This window comes from Strix uralensis, chromosome 23, assembly GCF_047716275.1.
Source record: "Strix uralensis isolate ZFMK-TIS-50842 chromosome 23, bStrUra1, whole genome shotgun sequence".
Lineage (NCBI taxonomy): Eukaryota > Metazoa > Chordata > Aves > Strigiformes > Strigidae > Strix > Strix uralensis.
The window spans coordinates 6702997-6717788 of record NC_133994.1 but is presented as its reverse complement, the minus strand read 5'-3'; the positions used below and the strand labels follow the sequence as shown (position 1 = coordinate 6717788).

The window sequence follows — 14792 nt, the reverse complement described above, 5'->3', positions numbered from 1 at the left end:
ATATTTAAAATATCTTTCAGGCATTTTTACATACATACTATGTGAAAAAAGCCAAGCCAATTCATAAACAACCTTTGTGGATAATCTTTAGAACAAACAGCATGCTTAGCGAGTTGGTACATTAATACTGTATTTTTTTCCCCTTGACACTGACTTCTGTTAAATAGCAATAAATAATGGCTGTACAACTAAGCTTCAAAGACATTATTTTAGAACAAGGACTTTGCTCTGCTCTTCTGTTCTAAGAAGTTTGGATTTATGTTTAAAGTTTACAGTACATTAGCTCTTCCTGTTGTCAGAGTTGCATGTTTAGTGACATACTTCTGGTATCCTAGTTCCTTACTAATAAAAGAAAGTTTGGGCAAACAATATTAACATGTTCATTTTTCTACACTAACATAACATCCTAACATGCTAAATGTGACCGAAAGTGACCCTTGATTCAAAAAGAGTTAGAAGGAAAAAAATAAGATACTTGAGAACTCACCCTCTTTAGAATCCCTCATATCTGCAGAAGTAGAATCCAAATCAGCCTTTTTCTGTTTTGTATCCACTGCCTTCTTTGCCTTGTTTTTACCTTCCTGAGTCTTTTTCTTTCCTGGGGAGAAAAAGCCCAACAATTATTATTCCTGTCCAACGATTTTTATTTTTCATATTTGAGTGGCAGAATTAAAACACCCAGTTTTGGAATATAACACTTCTATACAAACCCTATTTTCCCGAGGAACACAAATGACAGATCATTAAACAGGACAGCATTCAGATAAAGCAGTAAGTCTCTAGAGCCAGGAAGAAATTAAAAGTAAAGATGTTCGATGTCCCAGTGGAGAGCAGCGACGAGTGCCGTTCCTCAGGGGCCAGTGCTGGGACCAGCACTATTTAACATCTTTGTCGGTGACATGGACAGTGGGACTGAGCACACCCACAGCAAGTTTGCAGATGACACTGAGCTGTGTGGTGCGGCCGACATGCTGGAGGGAAGGGATGTGCCATCCAGAGGGACCTGGACAAACTCCAGAAGTGGGTCCATGTGAACCTCATGAGGTTCAACAAGGCCAAGTCCAAGGTTCTGCTCATGGGTCAGGGCAACCCCCAGTACCAATACAGGCTGGGAGAGGAAGGGACTGAGAGCAGCCCTGAGGAGAAGGACTTGGGGTGTTGGTGGATGAAAAGCTGGACATGAGCCATGTGCACTTGCAGCCCAGAAAGCTGCCTGTGTGCTGGGCTGCATCCAGAGCAGTGTGGCCAGCAGGTCAGGGAGGGGATTCTCCACCTCTGCTCCGCTCTCATGAGACCCCCCCCTGCAGTGCTGGGTCCAGCTCTGGGGGCACCAACATCAGAAGGACACGGACCTGCTCAAGCGGGGCCAGAGGAGGCCAAGAACATGCTCGGGGGGCTGGAGCAGCTCCCTTGTGAAGACAGGCTGAGAGAGTTGGGGGGGTTCAGCTGGAGATGAGAAGGCCCCGGGCTGACCTTAGAGAGGCCTCCCAGTGCTTAAAGGGGCTACAGGAAAGGGGGGAGAGATTCTTGATCAGGGGGGTAGGGATAGGATGAGGGGTCATGGCTTTAAACTGAAAGAGGGAGATTTAGATTAGATGTAAGGAAGAAATTCCTCCCTGTGAGGGTGGTGAGGCCCTGGCACAGGTTGCCCAGAGCAGCTGTGGCTGCCCCCTCCCTGGAAGGGTTCAAGGCCAGGTTGGACGGGGCTTTGGGCAACCCGGGCTAGTGGAAGGTGTCGGGCACGGGCATTGGTCCAGATGATCTTTAAAGTCCCTTCCAACCCAAACCGTTCTAGGATTCTGTGACAACAGAGTTTCTAAAAACCCAAGACTCCGAAATACTTTACACACTTTCAAAGCAAGAAGAGAGTACAACAGAAACACAGTGTCCAGAGTTAACCAGCTCGCATCATACAGCTACCCAATACCTTCATATGGCTGTTAAATTACTGTATCTCATACAAGTATATAGCAAATATGAAATTTCTTCATGTATTATTAATCCTTAATGTTAATTGGAAGCCCTTATGAAGTAGAAACCCACAGAGGTTTCTCTACTTGTATGAACATTCTGAATAATGACTTAAAAAGACTTATAATAAAAGCAATGAACAATAACCACATTATGAGAAGACTAAAACCAGCACAATCTTGACCAACAAGGCAAAAACAGTAAAACCAAATTAGATGGAACAGGGTAACAGTAAAATACAAAGGTATTTCATTGCATCCACGGACACAAACAAGTTTGCTAATGCTTTCTGTTAGCAAAATTAAGAAGCATGTATTAGTTGTACAGGATGATGAACACAATGGAGATCAGGGCAAAATGTCATCATGCAAAGACCTAATGAGCGACGCAAGATGTAAAGACATTGAAAACTTCATTTACCAACATACTACACGGTTATACTGCTATTTTTTTCCATAATCCTCAAGATTCAGTCCTACAGTATACGGAAACTATGATAAGGACTGTGTAATAACAAACAAAACTTCAAGGTCTTCCAATTCAATCCACTGCAAAGACCATATTCTCCTTACAGAATGGTTATTTTACATACAACACTGTTTGAGACACCAGTCTCCTCTGAAACTCCACATTTCTACACACCACCTCTCGGGAATGAGAATTGTCCAGAATCAGCAATCCACATTCCTCCTTTGCCCCCTCTAACACACAAAATGCTACTTTTTAACACGCTGATCCTTCCCTCTAATCAGAAGCGTGCATCATAGCCCTAAATCCATTTATTTAGAAGCACATTCTTCCAACTCACAATCCTGTCAACAAGTTCCTCCTTTTTTTCCTCGAAAATATTTTTCACATCTTGAGCCAAGAATCTGAAATGCCTTTTAAAAAAATGTTCCTTTATTCAAACTGAAAATTTCCAAGTATGCACCCCCCCAACAGAATAGACAAGAGACAGGTCAGCTTTAAAAGGAAATGCTTGGTTTTATTTGAACATTCTATTCTATCTAAATAATTATCTGTATTTCCTCTCAAGGAGCTCAGATATCACAGGCTCTCCCCAAATTCTGGTGTGTTTCAGTCTCATGTATGTAATTATCCTTTTTTTATTTTCTTACTCGCATTTAACAGGTTTTTAGTCTGAGAAACTCATAACAGCCACTCAGAATGAATTTTTGTCACCTTCGGAAAATACACATGCACCCTTCCTAAAGTGAACTAGCAATTCTCTCATAACATCCTCAAATATTGTAGCAATACTTGTGTTAAACCTGTGTCTAAACCTGCCATAATGAACCAACACTGGTTTATTGGACAATACAATATTCAGTTGTATTTTATACCAAACACCTGCACATTGTTAGAAGCTTTAGCATATATTTTAGTGTTCTCAGGCATAAGAAATTTAAGCATGTCTTTACCTGACAGGCTACTGAACATCCAATTTGAATGTAATTTTTATTATCAGCACCTCTAATGTTTGTAATTACAACTGGTAGTACCAACATCTGAGTACCAAGGATTTCAAATAAGTTTCCAGAAATATTTGCCAAGCTTCCTGAAATTGCTCTTGAAATGTACAGCAACACAATCAACAAACAGTTCTATTCCTAGGTAAAGGTCTAAATGTAACACTTCGGTACATTCCTAGGGAATCAAACATGCATCACCACACATCTTAGGAGCGACGTAACAAAGTGTGTTTAATTGCTAGAACCCTTCAAGAGCTATCGACTCTTCTGCAGACCACTATCATTTAAAGACCAACATCAGTATCTTGACTTAAATGACAGAATTCTAGATTCATCTCTCATCTCTACAGGTGAGACTGGAAACAAGCCAGACAAAATTGGGCCACAGGCCCCTCTCATCTATGCCAGAGTTGGCCACACTTATAGACAATATTTTACTATTTTACACCATCGTGCAGCATATGATGGTATTGCAGATGAAGTCACTGGGCAATTCTACATCTAATTCTACAGCAGCACTGAATTTCTGCATAATGACAAGTTACTGTAAAAGCCTTCAAAGACCCAATTAATTCTTTCTTGTAACAAGATTAGAAATATATTGTGGTCTCTAAAGTGTGAGATAAAGTATGTAAAAGCAACAACAAAAATCACTCAGAAATGCTAAAGCGTGCATAGATGTTTCAAAGTGTCATCTGAGAAATCACTAAAATAGCAGGATTTGTAGGCAAAATTGAGTTTCTCAAGTCACATACTTCCTTATGCTATTGATGGAAAGAAGGTAATTTGCACGTTCTCTTTGGGGAAAAAAAAAAAAAAAAGAAGATGCAACCTGCTCATGATGCAACCTGCTCACTGATACAGCTGGAAACGTTTCAAGTTCTTGGCCTCTAAGTACAAATGCATTTGAAGAGAAGATTCACCTAGCACTTACTCGCCCTTACTCAGAACAGTGAGCAAACCTGCTTGCATACATACATCATTTTAGGTGTGTCAGATCAATTTCTGACACAGATCAACTGAAACACCAACCAGTTTCTGATGATTTCCTTGTACCAGCTTTAGTCCATTCATTTTCTTTAGTTCGTTCAGCTTGCTTTGTAAAGGTTAAAAGAATCCACTATACTCAAGCATGGCAATGACTGTCCCAGATGCATCCATTCCATGGCCCTGAATGTTCAACAGCAGATGCTCAGGAAGAGAATTTAAGAATAGAATAATAGCAAAGTGATACTTCATCGATATGCTCTCCCAGCTTTCACCTACCTAGAGTTCAGGAACTTTTGAAGATATTTAATAGCTTTTGATAGACTTTCCTCCATTAGTTCTCAAAGTGCTTTTAAATCCTTGTAAACCTGAAAGATTTGCATCATTGTCTTCCTGCAGATTTTCAATGAAAAACACAACCTACTATTCCAATATAAAGATATCAATGAGTATTAGCCCAAGGTCTGTCCCTCAATTTTCTTACAGTGTTAAGATTTTAAGAACTAACAGAAGCCTGCAGGAAGGGGAAAATGCCTCAGAAAACAGAACCTGGTGGAAGCCTGAGTATAAGTACACACGTGCACTTACCATCAGGTTCCTGAAGGGTCCTACATGGCTGCTACTGCCAGCTGGATCCTCCACTTGGTCTAAACAAGAAAGATACAGGAATGAAACACAGGGAAAGTGAAATGGAAACAATGACAAAAGAATAAATGAAGGGCAGAAGTTAATATATGTGTACGTGCATTAAAAGAATTGCAAAAGAAAGATGCAAAGGAGAATGAATGAAAGGAACAGATGGAAAGTAGCTACTTGTCTATAGTGACAAAGATGAAGAGAGGAATGCATCAATTGTCTTGCAACTTGATTTTTAAGTAGGGTTCCTTTTTCTCCCCTTTCCTTCATTTATACTATAGACAGGTCAGCACAAGCATTATCTGCCTCTACACCTTTACAAAACCTGTGTAACATTTAGCTCAAACACTGCAATGGGCACAGGAGATCTCATGCTACTGCCAATGTCTAGATAATCAGCTGATACTTATGCTGTAGTCCCACTTATTTCAGAGGAGCTCAGATGACAACAGAGTAAGAATTTCAAAGACAGAAATAATCTTTATTTGCCCATACTTCATTTTATTCCTCTAAACAACCTACAGTTATCTGTGCTCGTATTTTTGCTGTTAACCAAAACACTAATGGAACTGTAAAAACCACTGAGTTATTTCTGGTGGGATGGGATAAGCATGCTCAGATGCCAGGAGGGAAGAAATTAAACAACGTCTTTCCATACACTTGGAGCTGAATTCTATAATTAAATATTGCTAAATTGTACAAGATGTTGTTATCTCTAATAACCTTTAAGTGCAACACCAAACATGTTCACAGTTAAGATCATAAAATAAGGACACTCACATCTGATCTCAAACACTGTTTTGATCACGTACAAGAAATATGACAGAGAGACATTTGCCTCCCCAAAAATCTTTGGTTAGTAAGTGAAAAGAATTACTGGTATGAGTTTCCGGTATTCCTTTGAAATTTGTAGTCAACAACTTAACTGCAGCTCAGTGACAGATCTACCCATAACCCATCCGCAATGTTGCTTAAAAGTACTGCAGATACCTGTCCAAATCTCACACCTCCTAGAAAACAGTGGAGCCTCAGAGACCCCTTGAGAAGTATTCTTAGAGCACAGACAAGTGTAGCCACCCTGAAAGGGTGCGGCTAAAGAGAAAAGGACAAATTTGCATGTTACGTCCTGACAGACAGTCATCACCAGACAGTTTCATGATGTGAAGTACAGTGTAATAATATAAACTCGCTAGTCAAATCCCTTTGGCACTGGTTCAGATCAGCACAAGTTTGCATCAATCCCATGCAGTGGTTGCTACTATTCTGTTAATCAACTTTTGATTGCTTTTTCTCCTATTGAAAAAAAAACAGTATTTTGGCACTGGAGAGAATGATATAAAGATTAAGTGTATATACAAGCTAAAAAAAAAACACCTTACAGAAAATTCAGCAGAAGACAACTGCGTGACCACTTCCACATTATTCTGACTAATGAATTCTGAAATACTGATGCAACTTGATTTTTAAGTTGACAAACAGCTTGCTGTGCCCCAGAATTCCTCTGTTCCTGTATCCAGAATACTGGTAGATGTCATGCTTTTCAAAGTAAATTCCTTAAACATTCAGGCATCTGTAAAAAATCTGACTAGCTGTTTCTTCTGGAAGACAGGCTAGAAAACATTAATGCCTTTCACACACAAGAAAGCCATATCCAAAATAACAGCATAAATTGCTCCAAAAATTAAATCCAAGTTGTGTTAGCTGGAGGAACATGAAAAAATACAGAAACATGATGCAGTGACTTCTTAGAATCTTGTCCAACTGTGACTGCCACAGCATATAAGTGTCAAAGACTTTACATATTTAATAAATGGAATTGATTAAACAGTAACTTAACTAAGAGCAAAAAAAAAGGTATTGAATTCAAAATGCCCATTATCAAGATGTGAACACTAAGGCTGTTCCTTTAACACATTTTCCTCTGTTAGCATTTAAGTGTCTTCATTTTGCTTTTTTTTTATTCTACCATTAGTCACAGTTCATTACATAGTGAAGTCTCGTTTACAAAAGCTTTCATTATTATCTGCCAGCACCTGCTCAGACAGCAAAGCCAAATCGTAAACCACTTGGCTAAATAAACTGCAACATACCTGCGCCTTAAGAGCTGCTTACGGTCACTAAGAACTCCTAACGTTTAGGGAAAGCTGGTAGGTATGACATGTCTCATATATAAAAATATATGTATATGAGGACTATTTGTATAATATTGGGGATTACAGAAATTTGCTGAAAACATGACCTCAAACCCACAAGCTTCTACAAATATTTTATGCAAAGATCTAAGCCAACAGCCACATTTAGAAGCACATACTACAGGTTCATTGCATAGTTAGTCATTCATTCTTGAAGAGGGGCTGCATGTTAAGCACTGCAGACTTAAACCCCCATCATATTACTGCATCAAAGAATATCTGACTCAGAGGATCCACCGTCTCATAGCCTATGGCAATTAAACAATTTTTAATTGCTGTCCAAAGTTTTAAGTGAACTAGGATAGGTGAGGTGATTTCACTACACTTCAAAATGACACAACTGCAAATTATTGGACAAAGAGGAAGCGAGGGTAAAAATAGTAGGGATAAGTCACAAAGCTGGCAAATATTAGGCTAGGAATAGAAAAGATTACAACCTTGAAAGAAAAACCCTCAGCAATTCCGCTTCATTAAAACAAAGTTACTTAAATATTATGACATCAACTTCCAATATTTCTTACATAATATTACTGTTAATACAACAATATACCAAAGTTGCTTTTAACTACTCGCATTTAAATGTTGCTTTGAAACTTGATTATAGCAAGCTTAGCTGAAAAACTCTGAAGTGCACTTCTGAACACACACATACGTTATTACCTGGGAGAGGGGAATGTCTTTTGAACTCAAAAGGTTACAACTTAAAACAAAACATGAAACTGCTGCCTACTAAATGCTTTGGGGAAAAATACTCTTGTACTGGCAAGAAAAATTGCTACAGAACTGAAGAGGATGCTTCCCAAGATCCCAAGGCTCAGATATTCAAGTGCTGCCATAGAACAGACTTGATGGTAGATTTTTTTCACAGACTCAATTGGTACGAGTCAAGCCAGAAAAGCTTTTATTTTTATTTTATTGTTAGTGTAAGATATGCTATACTAAGAGCATTTTCCAGTTTGGCTATAAAGATGCATCCCACTTGTTGGTACGCATGCACACATAAAATCCTTTCTAACATCCTCTGACAAAATTCCTCCCGTAGGTAGGAAGGTACCCATCTCTCTGATTCAAAAATACACACTGAGTATGACAACATTAACTGACTTTTCCATTTTCAAGACTAAATCTTTCTAAACCTGAATATTAAAAATACCAAAAGGATGCAAAAGTGGCACATTTTTATTCATATTCCAGCAACTCTAAGGGTGAAATTCAAACCATGCAAAGCACAGCTCAATTTCTGAAACAAACATTTAATTAAAGGGAATGTCAATTAAATCTGAACAGCTACATACACAGTATCATTAAGAGGCCTATTTCAACAATGCTGTCAAGTATACATGACTCCATGCAGAAAAAGACAACCTTTCAATGCCTTTATTACCCTGTTTTCCTCAATCCATCATTATTATAATTAATTGGTGGGGCACTTTTCTTGCAATACCATTCTAAAGTTATCGGATACAAATAGTTTATGCAGGCATAGTTTTAGGTACTGTTAAGCAAATGAAACACTAAGATTGACATGAGCTGTTTCACAGTGCACAAAAATTAACACAATGGAATTTTAACTTCTGACTCCTGAGAATCATGAGAATAATTTAAAGCTACAGAAGATCTTAGTTCCATATCGTCAATCTGCCCAAACCTAATATAACAAATAATTTTAAAGGTGGAGAGGGATAATACATATAGCTATATACTTTGGGGAAAAAAATGGGAAAAATCTTGGAAGTTATCTATAGCCAAAGTCCCATCCCTGTACTACAAAACTGGACATTCAGCCTCACCATTTCCTGCTGGATTGCTTCCTCCCACAGCCAGAGGCTCCTGTTATCTGCCAGGCCCTGTGCTTAGCACAGCCCCGCCGCTGTTCTTACGACAAAGACTCGGCAGGGCACTGCACCTGAACCACTTGCCATCCTGCCTGAACTGAAATGCCAGGGGCTGACCACCCTGATCTGCGCTCAGCTCTCCAATCCCTTCATGACAGGCTGGCAGGAGAGGCAAGAGCCACGCACGAACAATGTCTGTCCTGCAACAGGTTCACACGCATCAAGTGATACCGAAAGTCTCCAGGAGAGATCTTGCAAAAGCTATAGAAGCAAGGTCTCTACAGAGAAACTGCATGCCCCATTGTTTCAGATAATATATTTTCCCTCACTGTAATTCAAAACTCAATGACCAGTACTACTACTGCTGTTTGAAGACCACAAACAGAAACAGCAGAGATAAACGACTGCTTGACATCAAGAATAAAAGCAAACGCAGTGAGCAAAGGTTCTTCTGTAATTTTTTCCAGTAGAACTTGCATCTCCTCTTCCTTAAAAAGACTCTTTCAAGCTTACACGATAGAAGCAGGAGAAAGAGGAACAAGACAAACTTCACAGTAGTTCTATTAATATCAAACCGCCTGTCGTATAAACATATTGCTACACATTAACCATCACTTCACATACAAATAGTAGCATTTTAATCACAGCATTTTCCAACCAGGTTATAAATGTTGCAATAAAGTCTCACCTTGGGAAGGTATTTCAATACACCTGAAGACTGATGCACGTACACCTAACTGTGTATGTGTATTAAAATATGTTTGTACCAAGCACTAAATATCAATTTTGCAGAAAAGAAATAGAGCAATGCACTTCCAGAGACTGTTAACATGACATTTGCATAACAGATGAACTTGTTGCCATGGAAAGTGTAAGAAAATTCTGAGCTGGGCTATTTAAAACACCAATTTCTGCAAATGTTTGGCAAAGTCTCCACTTTAATGATAGCACTGAAGATCATGTTACTATATCTCACCACAAACTCCTTAAATTATATAATAATCAGTACAAGAAATGTTAGCATGGCATCATAGGATATGCCAACATAAAGAAGTGATGCAACAGTTTGCAAGAGGCAAAAGGGACTATGTCACCATTATATGGAGCTCTTCATGAGCCCAGAAAAGTTAAGCTGAAGCTATTCACAAAATAGAAAAAAAAAAATTTAGGCTGAAAAATCCTATGAGGAAGGAAGCCTATTTACATTTGTGGTATTACACCAGTCCACAAAAATTGAAATAGGAATTGTCTCCAGTCTTCTTCATACACTTCACGTTTTGTAAATTAAATTATGTACCATCACCTTCTGTAGCAGAAAGGGGGGCAAAAAGTAGCTTACATTATCTGTTTGCAATAGTATGCCATCCACATTTGCAGCATCTCATTCAAATCCTTAATATGTTATGCCTTCTGCCTAACCTGAGTATAAATCATAGGAAGTCTAAAGTTTATAGACTGGAACACTTACTCATCCATAATGACTTAAGCAGTACAGAATGTCACCTAACAATTACAAAGTATGGCAAGCAAACATCCACAGGGTTTAATTCCATGCAATTTTAACCCACACAAGAGCTGCCATGAAACAATTAAGTGTCAATAATTAGAGTTTTTGTCTTTGCAAGATTCAAAAATGTTATTTCTGCCCCATGCCAATATTTCTAAAACTAAAATAGCAGATACAGAGTACACAAATATGCAATCAGACTTGCTCTAGAATTTCTCAATTGCTCAACGTAGTCGTGTATTTCTACCTCCTACCCTCCCTAATAACACAGCCTCCCACCGTTCACTACAAGTTCCTAGCGAGTTACTTGATAGTTAACCCCAGCTACCATTGACACAGCCAACCCATTACAGAAAATATGATAAACATTCTTCTCTGTAGTTGTATTCCATCAGCTTTTATTTTGCTAAGTATTAAAACAAAAGAAGCAGCAAAAGAAGTGACAGCTGGCAGACAGATTTTCCAGAAATAACATGTTCTCTATATTTAGCCAGTTTTTATGTACAATTCAGTTAAAAATAGAGCATCCAAACTCTGTATTTAACTAAAGAATTAGTCAAAATTTAAATCTTCACTTTAATGAGTATAAGCTTTTACTTGAATTCCAGAAAATGTTCCTTCTACATTCATTATAGCTCTCCCTGAGATGCTTTTCTGACCCTGAAATGATACTCAGACACTCAGATAATTAAGAAATAACATGCATTTTGACAGCATCATTTGCAAGATAATGCAAATGAAAGATCTCACATGACTACTTACACCATCAAGTTTAAAGTGATCACTACTGGATCAGTCTGACTTTATCGGTAATAAATAACCCAAGTATTTGTCATGACCCTATTTGGATCATTAAACATTTGAGAGGGTTAGATTAAAACTATCTGGGTTTTTTAGCTAAGTTACCTTTAAAGGTAGCTACTTAGGACTTTACCTGCCATTTTATTCTGCTGTTTGACAAACCGGATATACTCAAAATTCAGTAGTGGTCATACCAGTAAGTGACATAAAAAAGAAAAAAAAAAAAGTCTGCTGAGTTCACATGCAGACCCAAAAGCTAATGCCCTTCATACACTGCTGATAAAGGTGGTGTTCTGCCATCAAGAGCAATTTTGCTCCAGCATGCCAAACAGAACTCTCTAAAGGTTGATGAAAAGCTGCAGTTGCATGAAGACCAAAACCGCACGGTTTATCCAAACGTTTATCCAGACATGGGCTCTGGCTTTACTTGGAGAATGCAGCTGTACAAGGGCTACAATTCCCAGGAAACAGGACTGCCTTTGTCTCCCTGGGATTACTGTAACTGGAGTCTCTAACGCTGAGGAAACAAGAGCAAAGCCTCTCACAGATGTAGGATCCAGACAGTGCTGCTGCCACCAGATTAAATCTCCCATGTATAAAATTAAACCCCTCAGAATTGCTACAAGGTCACACTCAACATTTTTCATTTACATTCACTCAAATTTGTCCTCTGTTACTCATTTTTATCCAACTGAATCCTTTTGTTTACCGTACCTACATCATATCATTTGTCAGAAATTTTTCTCCAACAAAACAAGTATTCTCACCCCCTTCTGTTTTACAATGTATTTCATACCCCTCCTCGACATACATTTCCAGTTTTCTTTCCTTTAACTGTCTTACTCTTATTTTTCTTCAGTACAACTTGCAGAGGTAAACTTTACTTTGGAGGACTCAATAGGGAAAAACGCATACAGAACACATTTTTGTTGATTAAACTATTTTTTCAATGTTAGCAGCAGCAATCCAAAAGATTTGCAATAGATGCATATCTTGCATTTCAAAAAGGGAAAATTACTTTGGAAAACGTATTCGATAGTATTTCTCATTAATATACTCCCTTATTGCCCTCCTTTCAGCAATGCACTCCAAAGTGCCAAGGTATCAGTTTTGGCATGCAATGCAAGCTTGACTTAAACAATATTTCTTTTTTTCTGTACAGTTTTAAAGGCTATTATTTACTGCAAGCATAGAATTATTCATTTCCCTGAGCTTTTTGCTCAGGCACTAAGAGCAGAGATGTAAAACAATATATGTCAAATGACATGCACTGATATTTGTACGAGGGAAGGAAAACAACATGATGAACAGCTTCAGCAGAGATGACAAAAACAGAATTACCAACTACCTACTACAGTAAATACATAGTGTGTTTCCATTAGTCCCCATTAAAAATATTATAGCATTGTATGAACTGGGGTCCAACCCAACAAGGAACATCTTTAATTGTTAATAAGCAGCTACTGTCACGACACATTTGCAGGCATGAAAACTTTGCTTCTCTGCATCTGTTAAATTTGGTACGACTCATCTCCTTCCACCTTCAGAGTGACAATTCAAGGCTATCACTGCAGGTCCTTTCTAATATACAAAAGTAGATAAAGGAGGAAGGTAAACATTATGTAAACTCATTATTTTAATGTACAATATAGTCCCCAAATCATTATCTACTGAGAAATTGTGAAAGATTTGCTTAGCTTTCTCTGTGAAACCAAGCACTTCATTCATTCCAGCTGCAGCCCACTGATATTTTCTAGAGAAAAGCTTTTCAGTCTTCTCTGATAACAGAAAATATACTGAATTATACGTCTAAAGGAACTCTCTAACTGTAATGCTCCAGCTGCCCAATCAGTGCATTTCTCAAGATGTAAAAGAGACTACTGCAGGACAAGAGCAACAGTTGGCACATTCACGTTAAAAGAGCCAACAACAGAAGTTACTAAATTTATAGTTTGCCCCAAATCAGACGACAGCAAACTGGTATCTGCTTTATTTATGAAATCAAGAAAGGTCAACAGGCTCATAAAGTCACTCAAGGGAACGGAAACTTCCTCCGTTTTTCAAATAAAGTGAAAACAAACCCAACAGCACAAATGTATTTGTCTTCTGCTCAGTTAACTGCTACATTCAAGATTAACCTGTTTAGACCAAATTAGACTTTAAAGTTGTAGAATTTTCTTGCACACATCTTTTCATAGCATAAAAGGTCAACTAAAATAGAAAACAAAACCAAAACGTCACTGAAAAGTAACTTGGACATTGTCATATGCAGGCAAGGAACCAGAAAAATCACAGCTCCGGTATAGGAGAGTGAAGAGACTGGAGGCTGACACTTAACAGTTAAGGATTTGGTAGCTATGAGAGAAGTTTCAGCACAAAGTCCACTTTGCTTTTGCAATCCCTGACAAGGGTCCGTAAGATCTGAAACACTGGACTTTTTGCTCTCTACCTGCAACTTGAAATAGAACGCTTTGCAGGAAAGTCAGTTTTTTTTACTCAAGTCACTGAAACTCAGTATGACCTACTCCTTGGTAAAAGCCCAAGACAACTCTAATTTGGCAGCAGTATCACACGTTTCCTTTTAGAGTAGGACTCTATGGCAAAGGTGTGTATTTTAACATTCTGATACAAACTTAACTGCTACAGAAAGGTCAGCTATCATTGCAGCTGAGCTGCTTTACACAAGGACTCACTATCTAGACAGCTTCCAATTTTGCTGGCAGCAACATAAGAAGTTTGCATTGGACTTGGCTCTGAATAATGGTGATGTACGAGAAAATTTACCAAAATGTATACGAATCGAGTCACTTTCGGAAACACTGTGTCCTTCCCTTTCAACAAATTGTTTCTACTGGACTGCCAAATAAAACAAGATTCGTATTTGACTAGACTCAAGTGAGGCATCTGGCTCTCAATGCAAGTTAGAATAGATGTATAGCTGACTACCCATTTCCATGCCATTTTGCAGTAATAATAATCAAGATGATAGATTTTCAACTATTATAATACTCTCACTAGAGTAACTTTATGTCAATCATCGCATTAATAATATTGCCTCTTTGAAGTTCTAAAGCATTAATCATAGTCTATCAAGTGCTCTTGCAGAACTCCAATAGAAAGTGTGACAACAAAATTAACTCTTAACAGCAACCCTGGTAAGCTCATAAGTGCTTCTGAAAGTTTCATCCCAAATAACTTACATGCACTGGTGATCCAAATAAATATTGTGCTTGCTTAGTCCAGGGAAAAAAGCATATAAAAGGTAAGTAAATATTTGCTAGTGAATATCTGATGGTCAGACATTATTTAATTTCTTAGCTACAAATGTTGAAATACCAGTGAGTCTTATTTCGATAACTGTTAAACCCAAGTAAAAACTTAGACTGCTATA

General features: G+C 38.2%; 1 protein-coding gene across 5 annotated transcripts in view; it reads right to left on the bottom strand.

Annotated features, from left to right (window-relative positions):
• PRDM2 (PR/SET domain 2) overlaps positions 1–14792 on the bottom strand; it is a 74695-nt gene that overhangs the window by 23391 nt on the left and 36512 nt on the right. For 4 of the 5 annotated variants that reach the window (XR_012632052.1, XM_074892934.1, XM_074892935.1 and 1 more), the window contains one exon: positions 488–598. Coding sequence is in view for 4 of the 5 variants with exons in the window: in XM_074892934.1 (XP_074749035.1) it covers positions 488–598 (111 nt within the window). In the remaining variant the exon portion in view is untranslated. Of the gene's footprint in view, positions 1–487; positions 599–5018; positions 5078–14792 lie in introns of all 5 variants that reach the window. The other variant, XM_074892937.1, reaches the window with a different exon arrangement.